Here is a 27,238-nt window from a genome sequence, read left to right as displayed (position 1 = left end):
AGATTCGAACGTAGCGCTTTCAGGGATATCTGTGGATCTGTGGACCTGAGCTGGCCAATTATAGGCAATCCAATTTGATTGGGCATATTATTAACTTATTGCTAAGAAAAACTATTATTATTCGAAAAATGACAGTTTCGAAATTACAATAAATATGATCAGGAAAGTTGTGAATCAGAGTTCGTAATTGCCGCGTATTTACGATAGGAAATGTACCCTAAACGCGTTTAGTAATCATTTTTCGCAGTAAAAAGATATTTATCTAGGCTTATTTGAGATAACCCTAAATAATTTAAAACAAACCTAATCTTATCTGGGCAATGCCTTATAAAAAATAATCGCAACATATGCGAATCGGTGTTGCAGGGGGAATCTTTTCATTAAATATGTATACCCTTGCGGAGGGTATTAGAGTTTTGTCAAGCACTTTGTAAAATTACCCCAAAATGTTGATCAGTATCAACAGATGAGTTGGAATATATATATGAAGTTATCTAAAATAAGTAAATGTGAGGAAAATCGGATCGAAATCTGAATACTTTATTATACAGCTCGCTAGGAACGATCGGTTGTGAATAAGGCTTTTATATAAAAGCAAATCTAAGAGTATTCGATATTCTTCCTGTTGCCGCTTCATATTCATATTAATAAGAATATTTATAAATAAGCAATGGGCGTATTGAATAAGAGGAAGCATTTAGAAAGCCATTAGAAAGGGAGGGGGGAGTGGCAGGTGCCATATGGAATGCATAGAAATCTGCAATGAACGCAATAAATATGCAAGCAAATCGCACGGCGGCCGCAACTCGATGAATTCTCAAATGAGTGAAAGTTGGCGGCGCCGACGATTGCATAAGGCAGCAGCACCGGGGGGCTGGTAGGCAGACGACGGGGCGGGGCGGGGCGGGGCGGTCTGTTTGAGCTGGCATAGACGAAGCGGGAACCGTCGCTTGGTTGGACAATTGCGCATGCGCGTAACTCGTTAAAATGATTTCAACGCTGGCGACAATTAAAGCAGGCCGAGCTTCACTCCCAGCTCCAGCTCCAGCTCCAGCCGCAGTCGCAGCCCAGGCAGACGGCTTCAAATGCAAAATCACGCCGGATTTTGGACTCAGTCCAGGCACGTATCGGCCCCCCTCCTCCGTCACTTAGTGCTGATGATGATGTGATAAGAGTTGGAGCAGCGCAAAAAAAATAAAACGAGACGAGCTACGTGCAACACACTCGGAGACTGGACTGGACTGGAGAGTGTGTGTGTGCCATTTGGCCCTAAATGTATCTTTAGACATTAGCTGCTGGCTGTACTATGTAGCTAACAGTGATGATGTTTTGTTCCTCGCTTTCTTTGGGCAGGTGTTGCGCAGCTGACCCAGCAAACAAGTCAACAGTAAACAAATCACAAACATTTCGTGCGAACCTTTCTTTTATTATTATCATCATTTTTGTTGGGCGCACAAACTGCGCCCACTGCTGACCCAAAATGTAGAGGGGGGGCAGCTGAGATAAATGGCCAGATACAATTGTATCTTTATTTGAATGTTGCTCATGCTCGCACTTGTTATGTAATTTGCGCATTTACACGTTGTTTTCATCTTGTCGCCGGGGTTATATTGTTGCCCAAACATCAAATTATTTGAGAGAGCAAAAAAATATGCCAGCCAAGATCGGCATTTAAATGTTGTACAATTATGCGATCCACATTATGCAGATGAGGCAGACAACAATTGCTGCTGTTTGTTAAAAAGAAATTTTTGCCCCATTACCTGGCGGGCGACTGGGTAATACCCCAGAACTCCAACCCAGAGCAGTTCAGATCGGCTGGCAGCAGCTAAAACCAAATAAAATTTATAGATAGGCGGCTGTCAATTTTATACAGTAAAATGCTATATTATGTACAAATATCTTGTACGAAGGCATATTAATATTATATACATATATGTGTGTGTGCATGTATGTGTGTGGGCGTGTGTGTGTTAGTGTATGCATTTATGTATGCATGCATGTTCGCCTTTTAAGACCAAACGCAGAACGAGCTTTTGTATGTGTCTGTATGTTTGTGTATGTGTGTGTGTGTGTGTATGTATGTATGTGCGTATATAAGTATGTATGTATGTATGCATGTAAATTGTCTTATAAAATACCAATAGCAGACCAAATTGTCTTGTTGCGCGGCAAATTTAAATAAGAAAACGCATTTATTAAAGATGCCTTCCTCCTCGATTCTCAAGAATTAAAGTAAGGCTTGCAGGTTTCACCTATGAATAAGGCGCAGGCGGCCTCATCGCTGGAAGCTGAGGAGCCGGAGGAGCTCGGCGGAGGAGCAGGAGGCGTATGTATGTAGGTATGTATGTACATATGTAGGTATGTAGGTATGTATGTATGTAGGTAGGTATGTATGTAGGTATGTATGTATGTATGTATGTATGTATGTATGTATGTATGTATGTATGTAGGTTTGTATGTGTGTATGTATGTATGTCTGTCTGTATGTATGTATGCATGTACGCATGCGCGCATGTTTGCATGCGTGCATGTTTGCATATATACAAACAAACATGCATATATATTTTTACAAACATACACACATATGCAGACATGCACTCAAAATAACATGTATGCATGCATATATACATACATGTATATAAGGGTATGTTTGTTTGTATTTATGTGTGCATGTTTGTAGGTATTCGGACATGTATTCATACATGCAAACATAACAAACATGCATACATGTGAGTACAAACAGGCATACACAAACTTGGCACAGAATCATTTAACTGATCGTATTACTATAACTAGTATCTGTTGTTTTTTTTTTCTTAATACATGTTGGTCAAACTTGGCAGTTTCTAAGTTTTAATGTTACTTTGGCAATTACGAGATTCACCACATTTTAATCTCTGCAGCATTCGTCTAGTACTTATAACAATTTTAAAATACTATTTTTTTTTTCAATGCTATTTATTTGGTGTTCTCTATTAACGTATTCTCTACTTCTGCTCACACACTCGATTTGTCGACCATTTCTAATAATTAATATCAAGTAAGAAAATTAATAAGCCGGGTAAATGATAAATTACTTGATTTAGTTTTTTTATTATTGCTGTTGCAATTTTAATTTCTATGCAACTCTGAATTTGCTTAGAGCAGTTCACGCAGTGTTGCAAGGATGCCTCAGTTTGAGTTCTAGTTCCCGGTCCCGTTCCCGTTCCCGTTCCAGTACCCGTTCCAGTTCCAGCTGCAGCTGCTGTTGTCACAGATATTTGCAACATTTTGCATGTTGCCTTTGAGCAAAAACCGCCCGCGAGTAGTCACGTAGCGCTAGAGACAAGCGACATCCACAACTTGGCTCCGTTTCCGTCTCGCTCTCGCTCTCCCGGTGCCGCTCTTTCTCTGTCTGACTGCTGCTCGCGACAGTCTCACGGTGCGACGTCGCGTTTGCCGCTTTACCTGCCGCATTTTCTATGCGCGCGGCTCAGTTTGTGGGCGCCTGCGCGCATGTGCAGTTTGTTTTGGTCTTTGGCTTCGATCGCTTGGCTTGGCTAACGGTTAACGAGATACAGTCGAGTGCTACGAGTGCTAGATCCGTTATTTGAGATTTGAGATCCCGAGCTACACAGACGTGGGTGTACATAATCGAGCATCAATTCGTGCCGTATGTCGAAAACAAAAGTGATAACAAAATCAAGTGCGACAATTTACTGAAAATCCAATTATTTATGCATATTTTTTTTTCGATTTTTTTTTATATTTTACTAACGTGCAATCTTTTATAGATAATTTTTTAAAATAAATATATTTTTTTTGTACATCGAAGTGATCAGCACATACATATATACCTAAAAATATAAAAGAAAAAACGAGTGTTATTCCCACGTAAAGCCGTCAATTTGTACCTGTCGGCCGCGCAGGATCAATCAAATAAACTGACAGACCCTTCGACTGGATAACGCAGCATTTCTCGAAGGCGGCGAACAACACTTCAACACTTTTCCTGGGAAATTTGTATGCCTTTACGGCACACACACTGAAAATGGTAAGTGTGGAAATGGTAGTACCAGCCAGCCCGACAAAACCAAAGCAAAGCAAAAGCAAATAAAAACAAATGACGCATTGGGCAGCCCATTTACCGAGAATTTTCACATGGCTGGCAAGTTTACGACTCTCGACTAGGGTTAGGTCAGGTTTTCAGTGCTCGCGATGACTCCGTAGAATGTCAAGGGCTTGCTAATGCCCATGCCAAAGTGGAGCTCAAACCCGATCACTTTCCACTTTTCTGGCTCTACTGAGCATATATGCATATCATATTATAAAATATAATATATCTTTTTAAGGGAGGAATTCAGTTCAGTAAAAGCCAAAGCTTCGATATGAACGTCGCATCTCGATTTTTATAATGAAGGATACAGAAAATGTCTAAACTGATTTCATAAAATGTTCTTAGGTTTTTACTTCGTTGAGACACAGCACATTCTAGAATTCTTGAGCGTTTTTTTTCTGCAAAGATCTACATCTTTTTGTCTAGCTGTTACCAATTGGGGATTATAGATTCATTATTATATTTATTATAATTATAAATGTTATCATTTTCATTATTATTCCTATTATTAAAAGTACAGGATATAAGTAGGAAGGAACTTCAAAATATTTACATATATTTTCGCCTAACTATATCTTCCCTATTCGACTTATGTGTCCTCCACATAATTAGTTCTATATCTGTAAGGCTCTTATATCTTTACAGCCACTTTGTAGGCTTCTCTGGCTTGGCTAAGGATTCTCAAATTGTTTATATTGAGTTCAACTTTGTTGGCAGCTCAATTTAAGCGCGCCTGTTAGCTGGCTTGTTAACTTGGGTAACAGGTTGCCTGACAGTGGGCTATTTGTAGCATTTTACGCGGCAACCATAATTTGCAGTTGGGATCGTTTTGTGATCATGACAATGCACGGCTAATTAAAGGGTTAGCCAGTTGGCTAAAAATGCAACCACTTTCCACTATCCAATGCATTTGCCATGAATTTAGCAATTAAATGAATTATCACATCAACACGTTTATGCGTCGTCGGGCCAGCACTCTCTCCCCTCTCTCTCTCTCTCTCTCCCTGTCTCTCTCTCTCTCTCTGTCTTGCTCGCTGTGTGTCTTTCATTTGGCTGGTCTGCGTATTCCTGTCTCTGAGGTAGTTAAGCCAGATGGAAAACCCATGGCAATGACGTTCCAGCTGACAGTCGAGACAGCGAGCGTCAGTCAATTAAAGTGCCATCATCAGGCGATTATATAATTGTGGCCCGTGCGGATCTTTGGTCGCATTAAGCAGTCAATGACACTCGCTTCTAGCGGCAATCCGATGTGTTTGGCCATCGGTCATCCCCGAAAACCCATTTAGATTAATGAAATGCAATGCAACAATTGCACAATTGTTACCCCCCCCCTACCCTTCCGCCATTTCGAGTGCTACAATTACGTGTCATATAGAGACGTATTATCCATTATTTGGAAGTGCTATATAATATGGCATATGCTATGCGTGTCGCGTACTCGCGCTCCCCCAAAAATAGTGCTATACACATGTAGCACTCGGCTTGGTGCTCTTCCAAAATTTGTGTTTCACTTTTCAATTGAAATGCACTGGCCGGCGCACCTGTTACGCACGCAAAGGTAACCGAACAATACTGAACCTAACCGCACCGCACCGCACCGCACCGCACCGATCACACCTGGTGGGCGCCATCGAACCGCAACCGGGCCAAAAACAATAACATTAACTTTTACAATGGCCAATACCAATGTAATATATTTAAACACATAATTTTTGGGCATTGCTGTTCGGCTTTTATGTAACCACCAGACGCGTTGGTTGCGCTTTTCGCATGCCAAAAAGCTGAATCGATCTTTCATTTCTCTAGCCGACTGACGGCCTGTCTGTCTCTGTTTCTCTTTCTCTTTCTCTCTCTCTCTTAAGCTAAAATAAAATCAAAAGCGTAAACCCAAAGCAAAAATGCGTAATTGGCATGCACATTGGCAGATCGCCCGATTGCTGATAAGGCTAAAGAGCTTCATGGGAATCGCTATTAGAGGCGATATTAGAGCTTATTGCCAATTGACATTGCCCTCTAGCAACTTTCATTGGCCCCCGAAGAGTCAACAGTTGACCCATTCATTCATTGATTGATCTGCCGACCCAACAATATATCAATTAGGTGCACTTTCGAATGATTGATGGATTGTATGTAAGCAATGTTGTAGTTGAAGGCTCTTATATTTAACAACAGCAGGCTGCCTTTGTTTTCAAGCTGCATGTTAAATTTACCAGAAATACGCTATATGCAAAAAAATTGCCATTGTCCCGATTGAGGATATATTGTTCTGCTGATACGTATCGATTAGTTGTAAAACTTACATGAAACAGGAAGTAGCAAGCTGCCTTTTTTTTAAAGTGCATGTCAAATTTGCAAGGAACATGCTATATGCAGGAAAATGGCCACAGTCTCCATTGAGGATACATTTTGCTGTTGGAGCGTATTAATTAATTGAGAACTTATAATTAACAGTCAATACCAAGCTCGCGCTTGCTAAAGCTCATGCGAAATGTATCAACATCATGTCAATTTTAGCACGACATTTCAATTAATTGTAAAATTTATTTCAAACTGCATGTTTACTTTGCAAGGAACATGCAAAGTACTCACTTCTGCATTAAGTGTACGTTTTCGCAACTGGAATCGTAAGAGTGAAACTTTTGTGGGCTTGCTTTAAGCTTGATAAGTACAATATCATTTCCGTTTAGTTGCCAACTTCCCTTTTGGATATCAAACTAATTTCCATACAGCTTCTAATTGGGAAACCAATTGAGAAAGCCATTTGACCTTTTTGCTACCATCATTTGCATATCCCAGCGATAAGTCAGCCAGATTTCTTGCACTCATTTGCCAATGTCTCGAATCTCCAAATGAATTATTGTGCGCAAATTGTCGCCGTTGGATTAGATAATCAATGTAGTTGTGTGTAGTTTTATGTAAAGCAGAAGCGCAAATTACGCATACGCAGCGTGTTACATATTCCTGTTCACTTGTGTGAAGAGAAAGAGAGAGAGAGAGAGAGAGAGAGAGGGCGAGAGTGAGAGGGAGATACTTATATGAGATTATTAATGCGTTCAGTTGACACGCTTTTGATTCGAGACGCGGCCAATTAAGATGGTGCTCAAGTAGATATCTTGAAATTAACGACAGAGAGCAAATGCAGATGAAGATGCGAATGCGAATGCGAATGCGAATGGAAACAATAAACAATACTATAACAATGCCATAATCTGGTTTATATTATTAATAAGCGCTCTAGCGTCGCGCCATTTAATTATAACTCAAATATTATTATGCGACTTTGCGGCTCTTTGACTTTTCTCATTATGCCCGTTTTTATGGCCCCAGGCAGAGAGGAAAAAACGAAAATGAAAAACGAAAAATAAAAAAAAACAATTCAAATAATCAGTTGCAATTTCACTTCAATTTTAACGACTTGCAAAGAGTGTCAGTTATTTATGTGACTCGTCTTGACTCGACTCGACTCGTCCGGCTTCATAATTGCGGCCCGTCTGTCCAAGCCCAAAGTTTTCCCACAGACCCAAACTAAATGAAAAACCAGCAAGCAACTATTTTCGGCATTTCCTTTAGCTAACTTGCAGAACTTGCATAACTCAATTTGTGGTTCGCTGCAGCCGCCACAAAGCAATATCTGCTAAATAATAAATATACTCTACTCACATAAATCCGATAGGTCAGTTGGAGGAGCCTCGTATCTCTGCCCAGCGGCCCATTAAAATATATCTTAATTGGCGTCACTTAGGCCGGGCACCAAGATCTTAATTACCAAAGGGCGGGTGCGTCTATGCCACACACACACGTGCACACACGCACACACACCCCGGTGTTCGCATTTGACCCCAAAAAGAAATGGCCACAAAAGAAAACCAAAAAAGTTCAACAACAATAGAAAATGCTTAGAAACAACGAGCAACAACAACAACAACTTTTACTTTTGTTTTAATTTACATTTTCAACACTCAAGTTCACAATGTGTCGCCTGCACAGTGTGGCCAAAAACGCATCTTTAAACCAACTTCCAGTTTCAGTTATAAACTCGATAAGCCACATTTTGATACCAGAATTGGTAGCTCAGCTTCCTGAGAGAGCAACTTGTGAAAATACACAACATTATTAAAAATAAATAATAATGATTATAATAAAAAAATTAAAAAGAGCTAATAATAATGAATTTGATAATAATAACAAAAAGTATTTGAAAAATATATAAAATTTAAATAAAATAATAATAATAGAAATAATAATCATGATAATAGAAAAAAAGATGCAAAGAAGAAATAATTAAAAAAAGTAAAAAAAAAATGATAATCATAACAAATCATAATAATCTTAAAGTATATCAAAAATAATGATGATATTAATCTTAATAATAATAATAACAATAACAAAATATAAAAATATTTATTAAATATAATTAAGCTGTTTGAAGCAAGCCATTTTTGAAAAGTCAAATGGTTCGGTTCGGGTTTCGCTCTTTTTGGCAAGTGACAAAGCAAAAATAAAATTTATTGTTAATAAAATTATATATTAACCATAAATTGTTTCAGCTATCTTTAAGTTTGCATATCTTTTTCATATAATTACTTTAAATGCAATTGCTTTCTTTGAATTTATCTACTTGATTTGTACTTCGCTTCAATGTGCCGCATCGCAGCAGCTGCTTTCGGGCCAGCTGCTTTTAAGCAGTTTTCCGGCCGCCTCCACTCCCTTAGCCAATTCCCCCCTCCCCACCCCGCCAAACGGGGCTCCCTGCTCGGCCGGGTACGTGAATTTTTGCGCATGCGCCACGCTCGAAACTAAAGCAAAAACCTGAGAGATGCACGAAACGGGCGACCGGTTCTACGTGAAAAAAGTTTTCCAAGCTGAGTCGCGGGGCACGTTGACACACGTCTTGAAGACGGCACACCACGCTACCCCGACGTACCCCCCTCCCCACCGCCCCCCTCCCCCACCGTGGCAGCAATAGCGGCAATAACACGGGCAAGTGCTGCTGATGCGACTGAATCTGAGGCTGCGCGTGTGAAAAGCGCATAATTTTTGGACGCGGACAAATTTTCACTTTTTTTTTGTAGTTGTTGTTGTTGTTGATGTTGTTGTTTTTCCTGAGCGGCGGCGGCGTCTTTGGCATCGCCTTCGCCTTCGCCTTCGCCGGTCGCGGCCTGACGTGCCGGTTGTAGTTATTTTAATTTTTCGCTTTTTTTTCTTAACTATTTTGTTGTTGTTGTCGCTGTTGGCTGCGACACTGACTCACAGCAATTGCCGGAGGAGGTGCCGGCGGAGGTGGAGCTGGAGCTGTGCGGCTGGAGTCACAGCTGGCGATGGAGCTGTGCCGCTGTGGCCGCTTGGCTAGTTAGCTGCTCATCAGGGCCCGGCCCGGCTCGGTTCGGCTTGTGGGTTGTGGGTGACTGGAGCGCCATGCGACAATGGGTATAACAATAAAAATCCACAATGCGCCGATTATGTTACCAATCTTGAGCGCTGCTATTATTATTATATTATTATTTTAGCGGTATTTCGTTTTGTTCGCATCGAAATCATGTGGGAGCCGCACTCTATCACGGCAGCTGGAGCTCCTGGGGTCTCGGCCACATGATATTCGCTACCTATGCAGATTATTGTCGGCTTATTGTGCGCTGCAAGGCCCAATTGTAATGCATTGTCTTGATCAGCGCTCTTTCTCAATCTTTCTCATCATTTCGATGTGTGTCTAATTAATTGGTTATCCCTTAGTATCAACTAATGGGCATGAAGTTTGTTTTTTCATGCAGACACTAGGTATACCTACTTTAAATTGATGGAGTGCGTGGGCCGAGTTAATTATAATATTAAAATATCATATGATATAGTAATATAGTTTGTAGAGGGAAGAATTGCCCAAGTGACCTAGTCATTTAGTGATCCGAGCTTGAATCTCTTGCTAGAGTTTGTAAATAGTATTGTCTTAGACTAACAAACGAGAAGTCGCCGGTTCAAATCGAGCACTAAATTCAAATTTGTTTATCCATTTATACACCAACTGATTCACATAAATCATAATCGATAAATGGTCTTAATCTAATATATCGATCAAAGTTGTATGTGGGTTATGCGAGGACCTCGGCTGGGCTGTGCATTTTATCTTCCTCGTCTAACCTATAACCGTGGGACATACGCGTATCTATCGGATTGAAATCGATAGCCAAACAAATACCACAACAGCACACAGTGTTAAGTGCTGCGTCAGATTGCGGTCTTCCGGGAGTGCTGAATACTGGCTGCTGGCATGACAATAGCATCGATTGATGCGATTATGCAAAGAGACAATGCGGATCGCGAATCGCGCTGGTTACATCGACAGCTCCGGCGATGGCGCCACCTTTTTGATGGTTCGCTAACTGATCGATCGTTGGAACATAACGCTTGGATTGTTCATAATTTGTTTATAATGCGATTGCGCGACAAATCACAGAAAAACTAGCTAATTACTCGCGTGCTGTCACAATTGTTGACTCTACTTCTGTTTCCCCCTCGCCCTCTCCTTGTCTCTCTCTCTCTCTCTTTCTCTGGCATGCAGACCTGTCTGTCTTCATAGGTGCTCTGCCATTGGTATGATTCCGCATTGCCGGGCAACTATGTACAACATTTTCGCATTGCTCACAAATTACCCCCTGTCTGATTGCATGAAAGAAATTGCGCAAAATGTCTTCTGCTTTTTTCTACTTCTTCTTCTTCTGCTTTTTGGAGGCCAGAAAGGCGCCCGACAAAAAGCAGAGACAAGCGCAACTAATCAAATTAAGCAGCTTTATAAATTTGCCACATCCGAGTGATTGCTTGGGTTGGCTGCCTGTGGCAAGGCCAAACTCGACTCGACTCGACTCGAGGCTGCGTCTATTTTTCAAGTTTCAGGCTAAATCACGCTATAACTCCACATGAAATAATCATATGTGGAATTTATGAAGATGAAACCGCATGAGAGATAGGCGAGTCTTCAGCAACGCCTCGAATAGCCTCTATCTGTCTACCCAATAAAAATATATACACATCTGACGATTCGAACCAGCGACTTTTTGTTTGTTTTTACAATTTGATTAGTATTTAAACTTATTGGCACTTTTCTTCAATTTAGGTTTAGTCTATTGCATAAATATTTCTTTATAGAACTCAGTTCTCAATTATGAAACTACGCCGCTTTGTTGAGACCTTAAGCTTTACCTCTATAGGGGTGAGTAGAGGGTATTACAATTTTGTCATCAAATGTGTAGCAAAGAGAAGAAGAAGACATCTGACTGAAGCTATATATGTAGATTCTTAATCCATATCAACAGTCGCATCAATATAGCCCTTGTCCTTTAAAGCTATCGTATGACATAGAACTTTGCTCTTTGCAATCGGCCGATTCTGATCACTATATCATATAGCTACTATGGAAGTGATGTGTCAAAAATTTCAGTTCTTCTTCTTTAAAGACTTTATATTTCTAGCTGTTTCCATGGTACATCCGATCTATCAGTTAATCTATCATATAATTCCTTTGGAAGCATCTGTCGAAAAATGAGTTTTTGTTTCGAAAAATTTTCTGTTCATTCAGATATCTTGAGCAAAGTCAGCAATTGCGAGCTTTCTTCTTATGCATATGTATAAAATCGGACTACTAAATATGTTATATGACTTTAATAGGAACAATAGGTCAGCGATAAAGCTTTTGTAGACATTTGTCTACATGGCTTATATATGCTATATATGATTATTATATAAAGAATAATAATAAAAGAATACTTAATAAAAATATATAAATTTATAGTCGTTTTCTTAGCTTAAGCTTACCTTACTTTAAGCGAAAGGTAATAAAGTGTTATCCCTTGCTATGTTACCATATGATAGAGTATATATTTATACTCTATAATAATAAAGTCTTATCCCTTGTTATGTTATTATATGATAGAGTATATATTTATAGCATAGATACTCTATAATAACCCGCACGAAAACTCATACGCAGCGAGTCAACATTCCTGCATTGTTTATCATGATCATAATGATAGTATTTGTGCTGTTATCAGGGCATTTTTGATACGTATTTGTACGGAAATACGCATAAATATCTGCAAGTTGGCAGCTGCTCGTAGCACAGGTTTTAATTATGCGTCAACAACTGCTGATTGCGGTATCCAATGCCCAATGCCCAATGCCCAATGGTCATCAGGCATTGGGCTGGCAGTCACTGTCCATTGTTTGGGGCCTATCGCGCATAGTATCTGGAATAGCTGGCAGATAAGAGCAGAGGCCGAGCATTATTATTATGTATTATCTGGGCATATATTTTTATTGGGAATTTCGCCAGAGGCTATGTCACGTGATCTTTGCCAGTGGCCCAGATTCCGGTGCATAATTTCAGGTCTTTGGCGCGTTTTTTTTTCTTTCTTATTTTTGTGTGTGCCTCTTTTTTTTGCCAAGTCATTTGGAAAAGTTGTCCAGCGTCAGGTTGCAAAATGATATGCAGCATTAAGACAACAGAAATATCCGCCCAGACGCTTCCCGTGAGTACAGAAAAGTTTCCGTACTACTTGCAAACACTTTAAAGCCAAATATATGCTACATAACATTCGGAAATCAAATGAAAGTGCGGCACGAAAGGGTGTCCATTGTAGTCCAATCAGAGTTCATATTTTTTTAAGTTTTTTATCTGAATTTAAATACAAAAATAACTGGCTTATTATATATGTCGAATATATTGATAACTGTTCAAAATACATTTATAGTACACGAATAATGTTGCCAGCTTTAGATGCCAATTTGGTCAAGAAGCCGAGCCATGAACAAAGAGCCAAACCTCGTGAAAATCTGATGAGATTTGACCAAGTTATGGGATTGGGAAATTTCTACCTATGTCTTGAATTTTGACTAAGAATAATGTTGCTAGCTTTAGATGCCAAATTGATTTTGTATATATGTATGTATGCATATATGTATGTTTGTATGCATGAATGTATGCATGCATGTATGCATGAATGAGTGAATAAATGTATAAATGAGGGTATGTGTTTATGTATGCATGTCTGTGTGAATGTGTGTGTATGTGTGTGCGTGTGTGTATGTATGTATGTGCGTATATAAGTATGTATGTATGTATGCATGTAAATTGTCTTGTAAAATACCAATAGCAGACCAATTTGTCTTATTGCGCGGCAAATTTAAATAAGAAAACGAATTTATAAAAGCTGCCCTCCTCCTCGATTCTCAAAAATTTAAGTAGGGCTTGCAGGTTTCACCTATGAATTAGTCGCAGGCGGCCTCATCGCTGGAAGCTGAGGAGCCGGAAGAGCAGGAGGCGTAGGTATGTAGGTATGTAGGCAAGTAGGCAAGTAGGTATGTAGGTATGTATGTATGTACGTATGTAGGTATGTAGGTATGTAGGTATGTAGGTATGTACGTATGTACGTATGTACGTATGTATGTATGTACGTATGTACGTATGTACGTATGTATGTATGTAGGTATGTAGGTATGTATGTATGTATGTATTAAAATGGTTCTTCAGCTTGCTTGAAGTAAGTTCTGAAGCAGAGAATAGATTTTTTTTTAATAATTAAAACGTTAAATATCTAATATGAATATTCAATCTGTTCTTTTCTTCAGTTGGCCCAGGTCCAGGCTGTGACCCAGTTATGTGGATCCGGCTTCGCTATGAATATCTTAGACGAAGGTCATATTTAGTTTCTTATCAAAGCGTATATCTATCATATATATTTAAATATAAATCTCTGAATATTTTGAATATTCCATATATATATGTACATATATGTACATATATAAAAGCTGTTGATTTTGGTCATTGTAAATTATTCTTTAAGTGATTCGAATCCCTTTAAAAGTTCCTCAAGAACTGAATCTAATTAAGGCACGGGGTAGGGAATCATCATAATGCATACATTTAATAACAAATTTAACAAAACCTGCTGAGCCCTCCCCTTGAGATGCCCCACCAACCGACTATAATTTCCCTATACATCATTCATATACAAGCCTCATGCATGTTTATATATATTTTTTTTTTCAATTTGTATCATATTGTTTTGCGTTTTTACTTTTTTCATTGGTTCAGAAACCTAATAAATTGTAATGCTACTTTTTATGGGTCATGTTTTCCAACTTAATAATCATTTGCACTTCCATATGACCAGAAAAAGTCATTTCTATCATTGTTGTTGTCGTTGTTGTTGTTATTGTTGCTGTTGCTGTTGCAATGCAATTTTGAACGTCTGGGCGTAGCTTGCCTTTTTTTTTCTAACAATATTTACGGCCCCATGCGATGAATATTTTCATAATTAATTTCTTTGAGTCGCAGCAAAAGAAATATGCGCGACGCCTAATGTGAATTATTGCGAATGTTGCTGTTGCAATTGTTGCTGTTGTTGTTGTTGTTGCTGCTGCACGGAAAACCCAATGTACATGCCCATACATACATACATAGGTACATACATAGATTTACATTCATACCTAACTACTTTATACATATGTGTGTATTGCGCTTTTCATGCTTGTGACCGTTTTTGTCTCCTCTTTTCACATTTTTGATCGACAATTTCACTTTTCACGTTGCCGCCACAGACTCGAGGAAGACCCAAAGCTCAAGATTGTTAGACATATGGACACACATGCACCTATACATACATACATACATGCATATAGGGTCGACAACAATTGCGGTTGCGGCAGCTGCAACATCTCCTCCGGCCGCATTGAAAGATTCCCAGGCGCATTGTTGGATCGCGTGCAACATTTGGTTGCCCGTCGCGGATTGGATATTGTCTGTCCGCCCGTCGACCAGACCGCCCGACCGCCCGCCCGACCGCCTGGGGTCGTTTGTCAAACCTTATGGCGTTTTCAAGTGCAAAGCCAAGGTTGCATGCGAAGGAGCTGAGTTTCTGCCAGCAGCAGTTGCCTCTATTATCGACACGAAACGGGTTTACCCACAGACGGAGACAGAGAGAGCGAGATAAAGACAGAGAGAGAGAGAGAGCGAGCGAAGTAGAGCCAGGCTTGTTTCCATCTATCAGCTGTAGCTGAAGCTGCCAACTGTTGCAGAATTTCACTTTCTTTCGAAATTGCGCTGACCCCGATTTATTACCAATGACAACAACAACAACAACAACGATAACTTGGCCATAAGCCTCACAGCCCCCGCGGATTTGGACGCTGCTTTTGTTTCTTCATATCTTGTCGCAGCGCCTCTAATTGAATTACGTTGTGCCTTTCTGCCCCCCCCACATGGAGAAAGATGTGCTACCCCTCCTCCCCGCTCCCCCCTCCCGCTCCCGCCATGCCACCCACAATAATTATGAGAAAGTCAACGCCCATTGTTGTTGAGTTCACTTTTTTTTTTCGGCTGCTTACCCATTGCCATTGATATTGAGCGAATTGTGCGGCTCGTTTTCACATAATTAGCTCAGCAGCTTGGCAGCTCCATAAACTGACTCTGGGTCAAAGTTGACTCAAAGCTGACTCCCAGTCCGGGTTATAAATATGTATTATGAAAATTAGGCCATTAGGCTTAATTGTGCATCATGATGAGTTTGCAGCTTGGCTGTGGATCCAAGTATAAATGCAATAAAAAACTCTTATGTTTTACAGACTAGCCAGGCACATTATAATTTAATCATTGCCAAATTTACAAGCTTTCGTGTATATAATCGATACAAGTAAATGGTTTGTCAAGCTTAAAGATTAGTTGACAATCTCCAAACCAGTAGAGTTCATTCATATAAATGTTTGCTCAGTTCTATTTAGATGAGGGAACTGAGTAGACAGATTTGTAGTCCGGATTTCAAGGGATAGACTGTTGTCTTAGCCAAAGCACATGGTAGTCAGTGGTGTTTTTTAAAAAAAAACTTGTAGGCTGATAGCTTGCATTATGATAATAATAAGTAAAAAGCCAACCACAAGGCACAGAGAGACGTGGCATGGCATGTAGGCATGGATGTCAATGAGCGAGGCGAATGCCAAAAGCAGCCATAAATAATGGCAAATTGACATTTAGACGCACATGAAAGGAAGTTCAACATTTTTGTGGGTACGCTGTGTGTGTGTTGCATGCAACTTTTTTGTGGTCAGCTCAGTTGCATGGAAAGCAAATGTAAATGCAGCAAACAGACGAAGCAGCAAAAACTTATTTGCTGTTGCTGTTGCTTGTTGATCATGATCATGATGACGCCACCTGGCGGCCGGTAGCTGACCCATTGGCTGGGCTCAATTAACAATTTGGGACACGACCCCGCCCCGCCCCCCAAGTGCAGAGAAAGCAACAACAACAACAGCAAGCCTAAATCGATTCGACATACCCGCAGTTACACACTTAAATAGACATATTTTAGATCATATTCGTATCGCTGCACAGTGGAACCTGTTGTGCACTTTGGTTCAAACTTTTTTTAAAATTTTTACTATTGCCCGTTGTACTGAAAATACTGCAAGACGTAAGTATTTTCATATACAAGCTGCGGGCTATATTTGTTTCCCACCCAAAATTGTCATCGACCAAATGTGGTTCGCTGTAAATACAATTATTGGGTCCCAAATTATACTTGCTTTGATTATGAGCAAAGCACTTTTAAAAATTAAATATGTTTCCCTTTTTTTTTTTTTGGCTTAAGTCAACTTCAAAGTAAGCAAATTTAATTTCTCTTGCTTCAATTTTTAGAATATCTCTAGTTCTATTTATTTTTTACATTAGCGCAATTTTAATTTTTCAACGCTTTTCGAGCCTCAAGTCCCACTGTGCATTGGCGCGAATATTTAATTGATTTACTTTGGGCACACACACGTTCACATATTTTAGTGGAGGTGGCCAGTCTGAGTGTTATCTGTGCCTATCTCCCTGACATTATTGTTATTTGGATGTGTGGATGTGACTTTGACGTTAATTAGCTTTTAATCTAAAGAAGCCTCTTCAAAGTCCAAGTGAGGACGACGCTGTCTCGTATGCTTGCTGGTAGCCTCAAGTGCTCGAGGTGCCGAGAGATTGTCACACACTCGGGTAGAGCCTTTTTTATTTGTATCTTAGTCATACACTTGTCGCATTGTTTTAATGTTAGCCTAATAAGAGATTATTTGGTGCGACTAACTTTCTTTTGATTTAATATTGATTCAGCAATTGAATGTTAGAACATTCATTGGGATTGTTTCTTTAGTCCAGTTTATTTATTTGCCGACGTTGTAATCAGTTTTGTGTCATTTTTCAATTGAAATAACGCATTATCATAGCAAATGTCCGAGAATCTGATAATCAGTATCGGTAAGGTCCGTTCTATTTGTTTTCTTTTTCATTTTCAGTCGTTTTATCGGCACAATTAAAAATTCTGCTATCAATACTATGCGTAAATACTTAATATAAAAACAAACCTCGGCAATATTTTGTGCTATGAATGAAAATGTGGTGAAACAGTTTGCAGGATCTGAGATAAAAGACGAAACAGTTGGCAGAAAGTAAACAAATTTCCTCTTGAGTAGGCCAAGCATATAATGTCACATTAATATGCCTTTGCCTTCATGATCTATATTATAAATTATATTTTCGCGAGTATTTCTCAGTTTTCTTCGGGGCTGACCAACAGATTCGCGCTGGAACAAGTGCCGCTTGTCCCCAGTTAACCTGTTCCCCTTGTCAAATGCGTGAGGTGGGCGCCTCAGGCTCTGGCCAGACCTTGGCCGTGAAACGTAGTCGCATAACCGGCTCTACTGAGCGCTGTTTAATGGGTCTTGTCTCGTAACCGGACCAATAATGCCAAACATTTACGGCCCGCTCCAGTTTGGCCGAAAATGAATGGTTGCCAGCGTCTGAGCCGTTCAATTTATGAACCGAAAAGTGAAATGTGAAATTTATGGCGATTGCAATCAATAGCCCAGTGGCCTGCAGTGAGCGAAAAACGCTTTAAATATAATTATATATCAGGTAGTTCGATTTCTTAAAGCTTACTAATTGCCTTTCTATGCGATTCTCATGCCATCAAGTACTCAATTAATATTTTGTAAGCTTGTGTCTGTGCCATGTTTTAACAGAAATGCGTTTTGTAGTATAAACAGTGTATAAGGAAAACAGTTTATATAAATATGTGTTATATGTGGAATCTACTCGGCTTTTTTGTCAGTGTACTCTCACTCTCACTCTCATCGCTTTTGGTCTTGTTGCAGGCAACTCGCAGCCAGTTGACAACTTTGGGCCTTGCGCTGACAACGCTGCTAATGACAGCTGCCTCGCTGTCGCCGCCGCAGCCAGCTGATCATTTGGTGCCGCCGCCGGCGCCACCTGCACCAACAGCACCAGCAGCAGCAGCAGCGCTGCCCGTAGCGCAACGGCTGACACATGCGGGCTACTCGGAACCGGCGCAGGAGGCTGGCTTCATGACACGCGTTGCCCGGTGGTTTGGCTTGGGCGGATCTGGAACAGCCGCCCGGGATCAGCAGCTGAGCGCCAGCTCGCTGAGCTATGCGTATCCAAAGCCGACACAGAACTTTGATGCCGCTGGCAAGCCATGCGGCCTGTGCAACAAGTATCCCTGGGTGCCCATGTTTGGTCAGCAGCAGCCGCCGCACATACAACAGCAGCAGCTGCAGCAGCTGCCGCATCAGCAGTCGCATCAGCCGCCGCTGCTCCTGCAACAGCAACAGCAGCTGCCGCATCAGCAGCAGATCTCGGCCTGGCAACAGCAGCCTCTGGCGCAGGCATCGCAGCAAAGGCAGCGCGCCGTGCAGTTCCATGCGCCGCCGCAGAGCGTCTTTCTGCCCATCTCGGTGCCGGTGCCGGGGCTGAGTCATGTGGCAATGCCGCCAGTTTACAATGCCCAACCATTCCGGCCGCTGCCACAGCAACAGCCACAGCCGCAGCAGCGGTATCCGCTAGAGAATTTTGGAGCACACTCGGAGCTGCGACCTGTGCCCTTGGTGCCGTCAACAACGCCTCGATCCGCGGCAAAGCAGTCGAGCAGCAGCTTTGAGATCGTTCAAAGCCATCAGCTCACCGATTTCATCACCTCCGTGGAGTACCCGGCCACCTATGTGCAGTCGCATGCCATTGATCTGGGACAGACGGCGACGGCAACTTCCGTCACACCGTTGCCCGCAAATCACAGGCCACTGCAGCAGCTGCAGCAGCAGGAGGAGCCGCTGGACATAAGCACTGTGCGATATCAGCTGGAGGATCTGAGCAGCGGAGCAGTGCATCAGCATTTGCCCGCCTCGCAGCTGCTAACGGAACTGGGTCACTTTACAGCGTCGAACGCTGAGACGCAGACAACTTTGATCCCGCCGGCGGATAACTATCCGGCGGCTTCCTCGCAGCAGCAACAGCAGCAGGAGCACGAGCAGGAGCATGAGCAGGAGCAGGAACAGCAGCATCTGTACTATGCCGAACAATACCAGGAGCTGGCCGAGACGAGCACGGTGACGCCGCTATACGAGCAGCTCATGTACACCACAGAGCCGCCGACTCCGGCAGCTGTGGAGCTGAACAATCATTTGGTGTCGCCGCATGTGCGCGACGGACGGCAACGGGAGACGCCCAAACGGCTACTCGACTCGCCCATCAATCATGCCCAGGTTGGCGCACCGCCGCCACGCCCATTTACGCGTGATCCCGCCGAGCTGAACTTCCGGCTGAGCCAGCCGACGCATGCGCCCACGCCGACGTCCACGTATGGCGCCATCGATGCCAGCGGCCAGTATGCGGGCATGTCGCCGCCGGGGCCACAGCAGGTAATTATACCCTATACGACGAAGCAGAAGCCGCGCCCTTTCGAGCCATCGAACTGGACGCCCGGCTGGCGGCTGCGACCCGCTCCGGCGCAGGAGAACGACGTGCACGAGCTGCACGAGCTGCACGAGCAGCAGGAATCGAAGCTGGTGAGCTCGGCGACAGCGGCGCCGCCACCAAATACGCGACGCACCACCAAATATCTGACCAAAATACTTGCCTCCAATTTGCGCGAGCTGCTCAAACGGGAGCGCGAGACAAAGCGACAGCGTCCCGCCCATTTCGGCGTGGACATCTCCAAGCTGCAGCACAACATTGACGGCTGGACGGAGCAGGAGTACAATTCGTTGTCGCATCGCCCCAGCACCCCAACGATACGCGGCCGCTCCAAGCACATACCCACTGAGTACCTGACCACAACGACGCCGGCGACACCGACGGCCACCTCAACCACCATGCGCCAGTCGAAGACGACGCGCGGCGGCGGCGCCGGCGGCGGCGGGGGCGGCTTCGAGCTGGGCGGCAGAGCCACAGCCAGCGTGGCCAATGGCGGGGATCTGTCCACGTCCATTAACAACTTGGAGCAGCTGCAGCTAAGGCGTTTCCCGCCCATCGATGACAATCGCCTGCTGCCCGATTATTACGAGGCGCTGCATCGGCACAGCCAAACCCTACGCAGCACGACACCTATGCCAACGGCCACGCCCACCAGTACAATAACGCCCACATCGTCGGCAGAGCCCACACGGAATACGGTTACGCCGCTTTATGTGCGCAGCACGGCCCCCACGCCGGCACCCATCGAGCTGTGGAAGCAGGCCAAGGTGGCCATTCTGCCCGACACCAATGAGAAGGTATATGTGGTCACCCCACAACCGCGCCATCAGCCCCAGCAGGAGCAGCAGCACGGCGAGCTTTCCGCATCCGCATCGGTGCCTGCACCGGTCTACCAAACGCCAGCGCCCAGATTTCCGCGTGTGAGACCCACGCCAGGCACGGCGACAGGTGAGTCCGAGCGGTGGGGGGAGGTATTCAAAAAGTGAAATATATGCCTAATCTGTGATTACTTGTTTGTTGTGTCCAGCTCTTATAATGTTCGAGTTATGCTTAAAAAAAAACATGACTTAAAATCGATATTTATCGATTGTGGAAAAGGAAGGAGCTATCAAAGAAGGGCGTAGGGTATACGAGGGTATCAGGTGTATAGACAGACGGACGGGACGGCGGACATGGGTAGATTAGCTTAGCCCGTTTTCCCGATCAAGAATATATAGTATATACTTTGTGGGGTTGCAGACACTTTCTTCTGGCTGTTTCTTAGGCATTTTACTTGCTTTATCTTACTTACTTTGTCCTCCATTTCCACCCAGAGAGGTGAATTTTTTGAAAGCACATTGTTTATAAGTTCTTACATAATTAGCTCCTTAAAAATGACTTTCAACCAAATCGAATGAAAACCTAAATGGTTTGCTATACAATTTTTCCGCGCATTTTCCGACTTTTTGGTGTGTAGATACGTACACATGGAAAATACGCTCGAATCGTTCCCAAGGATACATCTGTTTTCCCCCCATTTTCCACAGTTGCGGATGGATTCTTCTAAAAAAACATTTTTAATGCTTACCGGCTTCTTCATTATTGAAACTAATATTGGATTTGTATCTCTTATCGCAGTTAGTAGCGATCTGATGGCTGCCACGCCCACGCCCTCAACGGAACAGCTGCGCAACTATACGCCGGACATATTTGGTCTGATGGGTCTGTCCGCGTATGTGCCAGCGGAGCCTGTGGAGATCATTGATGGCAATTCCAAAGTAAATCGCAATGCAGTTGCCGCTCGCCTAGATATGTAATCCGTATTTTTGCTTTGTCTCGAACACACTCTCACACACACACAACCACATAACTACACACTCTTCATTTATGACCGCATTATGCAACACTGCACTGCACCCACATCCGCATCCGCATCCGATCACACACAAATGCACACACTCGCAGGTTATCACGATTGTGACATCGGCGCCAGCTGCGGCTGCGCTACAGCGACCAACACCAAAGTCCACGATATCGCCCAGGCCCAGATAGAGCTAATCCCGGGACGCAGCCGACACAGCAGATCCGAGAAGATTCAAGCAGATTCAAGGTGACCAGCAACCGGCGCATCTATTGTAATATATTTCCCCAGGCCGATTGGATGGATACATTGATTTATTGTGTTGCGAATTTATTTTTTAAGCCTAAACCAATTTTAGAGTATTCTTGCATTTGGTAGCTTTACACGTACAGTTTTAGTTTTATATGTATTGGTAATGTGCTTGAATTTTTTTTTTATTTTTTTTTCCTGCGATGATGCGTCCTCTAATATTAAATATGTATACACATATGTATGTATGTAGCAATATGGAAAGTCTAGTTTGGCCACGCCCTCCCATTTACAGGTGTGTGGGCGGCAGAGCAATGTGAAAAGTGTGTAGCTGCGTTTGTTTGTAATTAATTAAGCAATAAAAACAAATTATTGAAATGCAACAATAAGCAAAACAATACCAATCAAAGTCACTTTTATGTATTTAAGTCGAGAAATTTTTGCAATTTTTCTAATTATTAACTAAATAAAAACAATATTTTAACTTGAATTTAGAAATTTTTCGATTAGGTTGGTATTTAATAGGCGTGCTGCCTAAAAGTATGCAATAGAAAAGTACAAATTTGATGCAGCGGTAATTTCTGCTTGGCGCACCAAAGTATGCTACATAAATGTTGGCATTGAGGGAGCCGATAATATTTTAAGCAGATTTTGCAAACACCATCTGCTTCAGTTAAAAAAATAACAGCTAAGTATATACAATGGAGCTTGGGACTTTTAAAAGCAGTTCCTAGAAGTATGCCACATAATCTTACAAATGCACAGCAGTATTAGTTCATGCGGTGCGCGCAAAAGTATGCTACATTTAACATTCTATTGAGTCGCATATTGCGATAGCAAATGTTTGCTTTGCTTTCGATATCCCAAAACTTTTTGAACACAACCAATTTTAGTTAAATACATGGCATGCCCACATGCAATTTTACTTCATGGCTATATGCGTGTATATAGTAGGTGTATGTCCGTTTAATTATAAGTACAGTTGTATACGATATAGCTTAGAACTACAAAAAAAAAAAAAACAAAAAAATTAGATATCAAAGTCTAATGATATATGTATGTATATCTGAGTGGGTCACTTGATCAACTGAGCGTCTTGCGTCTGTGTCGTCGCAGCAGCGCCTCCAGGGCCCAGGCGGCAGCAGCAGCAAACGACAAGGCGTCGAGGCAGTGCAGCGTCACGGAGTAGTTGTAACGATCCCGCACAAGTCCTGCATTTAACAGATGGATGTATAGATAGAGTTATTGGTAGAGCTGTGCTGTATATACCTACCCACAAAGGGGCCGCAGAAGAGCGTGAACAGGCCCGAGATGAGCAGCTGGAGTCCAGAGGCGCCTGGCAGGCGATTTAATGGCACATAGCCGGGTATGATCAGTGGCCAGAATATGGTGCGCACGCCCTTGCACAGGCCAATCCACACAAAGCAGGCCAGTATAACCACATAGGATCTGGTGCAGGCGACGACGCTGCGTCCAATGGCGATGCCCACGACGCCAATAAGAAAGAAGACGCGATTATCCCAGGACATCTTCTCAGTGATGAACGGCACCAGAAATCTCATGGTTATGTCCATACCGGCCATCAGCGACATGGCCACTGTGATCTGTGAGGTATCAAATCCAAAGTCCGTCAGTATAAACGGCGTTAGAATGGAAAAGTTGAGCTCCCCAAAGTTGATGACCGTCAGTCCGGCGACCAGGTTCACAAATGTTATATCGCGCAGCAGATCCAAATCGAAGAAGGTAACCAGCTTTTGGACAAAGCTCATCTTGTCCGGATTCAGGTTCTCCGCTTCGTTGTTGTTGTTGTGCTCCGGCGGCTCCGTTTGGAGGGAAGCGAAGAGCGCCCGCTGCTCGGCACAGCTGCAGCAAAGCTTCGAGTCCAGGATGGACTCTTCGCGCTCCCGCCTAAAGTTATTGGGTCGCAGGAAGTCCTCTTCCTGCTGCTGATGCTCCTCATTGATGGGCCGATGCAGGCGCTGCATGTGCTCCAGATCCTTGGAGCTGGACACTGTGCGAAAGCGCATCCGTCCAGAGCTCAGCGACAACTTGGAGCCATACCAGCCATCATTGGCACGCGACAACATGGGCGTGCCCGGCTCAATGATCTCGTAGCCCGGCCTCTGAGCATCGTCATCCTGGTACAGGTACTGGCTGGAGAAGATGCCGCCCGGCTCTCGCTTGCGCTGCAGCGCACAATGGGCGCACAGTATCTCCGGCTGCTGCTCCGGCTGCATGAGAGACGCTTCCGCCGCTGCTCTGGCCGGGCTGCCCGGCGCCAGGTGATACCGCACCGGCTGATAGATGAGCGCACTGACAAAGGCGTGCAGCGAGATGGCCGCAAAGAGCAGCACCGTGCCCTGCACATCGTAGACGCCCAGCAGGAACGTGACCAGATACGGCAGAAAGATCGGCCCCAGGCCGGTGATGGTCCACGAGAAGCCAGCGGCGCGTCGTCGCTTCTGCTGAAAGTATGTGTTGATGGCCAGCGAGGAGGCCGACACGCTGATGCCCATGCCAAAGCCTGCCAAGCGAGATTAGGCAATTAGGCAATTAGTGTGACGAGTTAGCTATGCATTGGGCCATCCGCTTACCATAGAGCAATGCATAGGCGAATATGTAGCCGACGAAGGTCTCGCAGAAGGCGGTCAGGGCAATGCCGCTGAAGCAGAGCAGGGCGCCCGCCATGGCCACCTGGCGAAATGTGAACCGCCGGAACATGGGGCCATTTAGTAGGCCCGTGCAGGCGGATACCGCTGGATTCGTATTGATTATGGCTGTCACCTGTGAGCTGGACATGCCCAGATCGATGAGACGCTCGCGAAACATGAAGCCGAACTGCTGCAGGCACGGATACAATGACAGCTGGAAGGGAATTTTGCATATCAATTGCTCGGGATTAATTGCTTGGCTTTACCTACATTCGATACGCCGGCGGCTACGCACACCAGCCACGCCCAGCCGCCATCGGGCGCCACAAAATGCTCGCCCAGATCGCTCTTGTCCTTGCGGTTATAGTAGCCCTGGCGACGCCTCGCCAGCGGCTGTGTCGTATCCCCATAAACCTTCTTTTCCTCTGGCACCATATCAACGACTGCGCCGACCCTGCAAAGATCGACAAGTTTTCTTTCGAACGTCAATTGGGGCAATCGAATTTGTTAACCGACGCCAAATGGAAATTATGATCGCAATATTCCAAGCCGTGCCGATGTCAGCCTGTAAATGATTTAAGACCCATTGCCAATAACGGGTACTTGGCTGCAATAGAGCTTTAACGATCACTTGTCACAATTAACTAGCCAACGAGACACGGACACGCACACATCGCAATAGCCAGCTGCATCGCACGAGGAGGAGCACGAGGAGGAACACGAGGAGGAACACGAGGCGCTGGGCACGCCAGCAAAGGTAGAAGCTGCTGTTGCTGTTGCTGCTGTTGATGCTCTGCTGCGAGAGCCGGGTTCATGGCTGGGGCATTTTTTGGTAAACGTAGCTGAAATCTTTGGAGAGCTTATCAGCATCGTCATATGACTATACGACAGACTCAGACTCCGATCCATAAACTTAGCGCGCAAATTGTTTGTCGATTTTCGCGTGTGAATCATTTCAACAGTGCACACACACACACACACACATATACCTTATAGTATATATATATATGTATATATAAATATTATGTGGAAGACAAGCAGGGAGGACAATACGAAATCGTTAGGCTGCCAACTATCAGCTGTTGCTGATCAACGAAACAATGACCATGGTTCAGGTCTGTGAATCGATCAAAGCGTTCGTTTTATTTGCAACAGGAATGCGGCTATAGACAATTGTGGTTCGAACCGGTTCGCTTTCAATTCTTTAACATGAAATCTTTAACCAAGTCGAACCGCAACCCGAACCGAAAAAATTGTAAAAGCATGATTTGAGCTAATCCAAAACATGGGTTAATTATTCACCAATCGAACCAGTTAGCTGGTTCGAACCAATTGCTTAGTTATATATTGAATGGGCTTTTAATCAGGCATTTTCCCGTTAAGCCCTATATATGTATGTACTTTAATTGTATTTTAAAATCAATAGCTAAACAGCCATTTATTGATCCAATCTTTATCTGTGGGCCATGTACATACGTAGGTGCGCTCCATAAAAGTAAATACAACGATTACAGTAAATATGCGCCATATAAATAACTCAGGGGCCACACTTGACTGGCCGCACAAATAGATACAGATGGAGATAACGACGTTTCCTTGTGTGTGTGTGTGTGTGTGTTTGTGTGTGTGTAAAAACTATTGATCACCAACTGATAAGATTGATAATTGATAAGATTGCGTTAGGGCTTGAAAATTGTGTTAGCTAGTCGTTGGTCCTTTTGGCACAAATCCACAAATCTATCTTCAATCACGATCCCCAATGCTGCCAGCTGCATGACAACTGTTTGCCCATTAAGGCCTGCCACGCCCATTTTATTGACAAGCGCCTGCTATATAGATACGCATATTGTATAGCGAGAAAATGCCGCCCATCGATAATGCCAGGTGTGATTATCGCTTGGCGCTCAACTCATGAGCATTCGTGATAAGAAATTGTTACAGACGCTATTTAACCATGTCATGTAATCACAATAAGTCAGATATATGCACGTGTATGCATGTGTGTGTATGTGTGTGGGTGTGTGTGTGTGTTTGATAATGTATGAATCTTAAATTGGTTGACCACATTCTGCTTGGCAAATGCGAAATTTGGCAGCTGATGCGCCTATTTAAAAAGTTGCCTTTGCTTTTTCCCTTGCCTTTGCAGTTTATTTTTACACACACACACACACACACGCGCACTACCACTATTACAGTTTACATGATTTAGTGGCTTTGACTTTGGCACCTCATCAAGTTCAAAGTCGCCACGCACTTGGGTTTGGGTTTGGGATTGGGATTGGGATGCGGCTGGTCGGCGCGTTTTTAGCTCACTTGTCATTGGCGGTCGCGAGCGCGATCCGTTAGCGAGACTAAGATGTTCGAATCCCAATTGGAATTGTCCAATTGGCACGTTGCTAATAAGTGACCCTTTCTAACGGCAAATGGGCAACGGCTCGCGGCTCGGTTCTCGGTTCTCGGTTACCGTTTCTCGGTCCCGGTCTCGGTCTCAGTCTCGGTCTCGACGCTTTTAGCTGCTCAAACAAACTGAAAAGCGATGACCGCTCGACATCGATGCTGGCGGCGAATCAGCGAAACGCGAAAAGAATTGAGAGCCCCACAAGCGTATATGCAGTTCT

General features: G+C 43.4%; 2 protein-coding genes across 4 annotated transcripts; one reads left to right on the top strand and one right to left on the bottom strand.

The window, feature by feature from the left end:
- Positions 1-18,235: 18,235 nt before the first annotated feature.
- On the top strand, positions 18,236-22,121 carry LOC135441146 (mucin-2). The gene is made up of 3 exons (XM_064700635.1): positions 18,236-20,828; positions 21,498-21,637; positions 21,825-22,121. The coding sequence occupies exons 1-3, from the start codon at positions 18,317-18,319 to the stop codon at positions 21,909-21,911; spliced, it is 2,739 nt and encodes a 912-aa protein (XP_064556705.1). The 5' UTR covers positions 18,236-18,316; the 3' UTR covers positions 21,912-22,121.
- An 878-nt stretch (positions 22,122-22,999) lies between these two features.
- LOC135441131 (uncharacterized) lies at positions 23,000-27,223 on the bottom strand. Of its 3 annotated transcripts, none has more exons than XM_064700610.1 (5): positions 27,085-27,223; positions 24,891-25,074; positions 24,564-24,834; positions 23,239-24,493; positions 23,000-23,180 (listed from the first exon to the last, which is right to left on the bottom strand). In XM_064700610.1, the coding sequence occupies exons 2-5, from the start codon at positions 25,053-25,055 to the stop codon at positions 23,045-23,047; spliced, it is 1,827 nt and encodes a 608-aa protein (XP_064556680.1). In that variant the 5' UTR covers positions 25,056-25,074; positions 27,085-27,223; the 3' UTR covers positions 23,000-23,044. The 3 variants fall into 3 exon arrangements, with proteins under 3 accessions (XP_064556680.1, XP_064556679.1, XP_064556681.1); XM_064700609.1 differs by having other exon boundaries at positions 26,934-27,171; XM_064700611.1 differs by having other exon boundaries at positions 23,243-24,493; positions 26,934-27,166.
- Positions 27,224-27,238: the final 15 nt, after the last annotated feature.

The sequence above is a fragment of the Drosophila montana genome, unplaced genomic scaffold, assembly GCF_035044405.1.
Source record: "Drosophila montana isolate Dmon_TW-CO22-7 unplaced genomic scaffold, ASM3504440v1 contig_1853_1, whole genome shotgun sequence".
Classification (NCBI taxonomy): Eukaryota; Metazoa; Arthropoda; class Insecta; order Diptera; family Drosophilidae; genus Drosophila; species Drosophila montana.
The sequence above is the reverse complement of the archived record's forward strand: the minus strand, read 5'-3'. Positions and strand labels throughout refer to the sequence as shown.

Coding starts and splice junctions, on each gene's coding strand:
- LOC135441131 (XM_064700610.1), bottom strand. CDS start 25,055: ATGGTGCCAGAGGAAAAGAAGGTTTATGGGGATACGACACAGCCGCTG. Junction 24,835..24,890: donor TAGCCGCCGGCGTATCGAAT/GTAGGTAAAGCC, acceptor ATTCCCTTCCAG/CTGTCATTGTATCCGTGCCT. Junction 23,181..23,238: donor TGCGGCCCCTTTGTGGGTAG/GTATATACAGCA, acceptor TGTTAAATGCAG/GACTTGTGCGGGATCGTTAC.
- LOC135441146 (XM_064700635.1), top strand. CDS start 18,317: ATGACAGCTGCCTCGCTGTCGCCGCCGCAGCCAGCTGATCATTTGGTG. Junction 20,829..21,497: donor CACGCCAGGCACGGCGACAG/GTGAGTCCGAGC, acceptor CTCTTATCGCAG/TTAGTAGCGATCTGATGGCT. Junction 21,638..21,824: donor TCATTGATGGCAATTCCAAA/GTAAATCGCAAT, acceptor ACACACTCGCAG/GTTATCACGATTGTGACATC.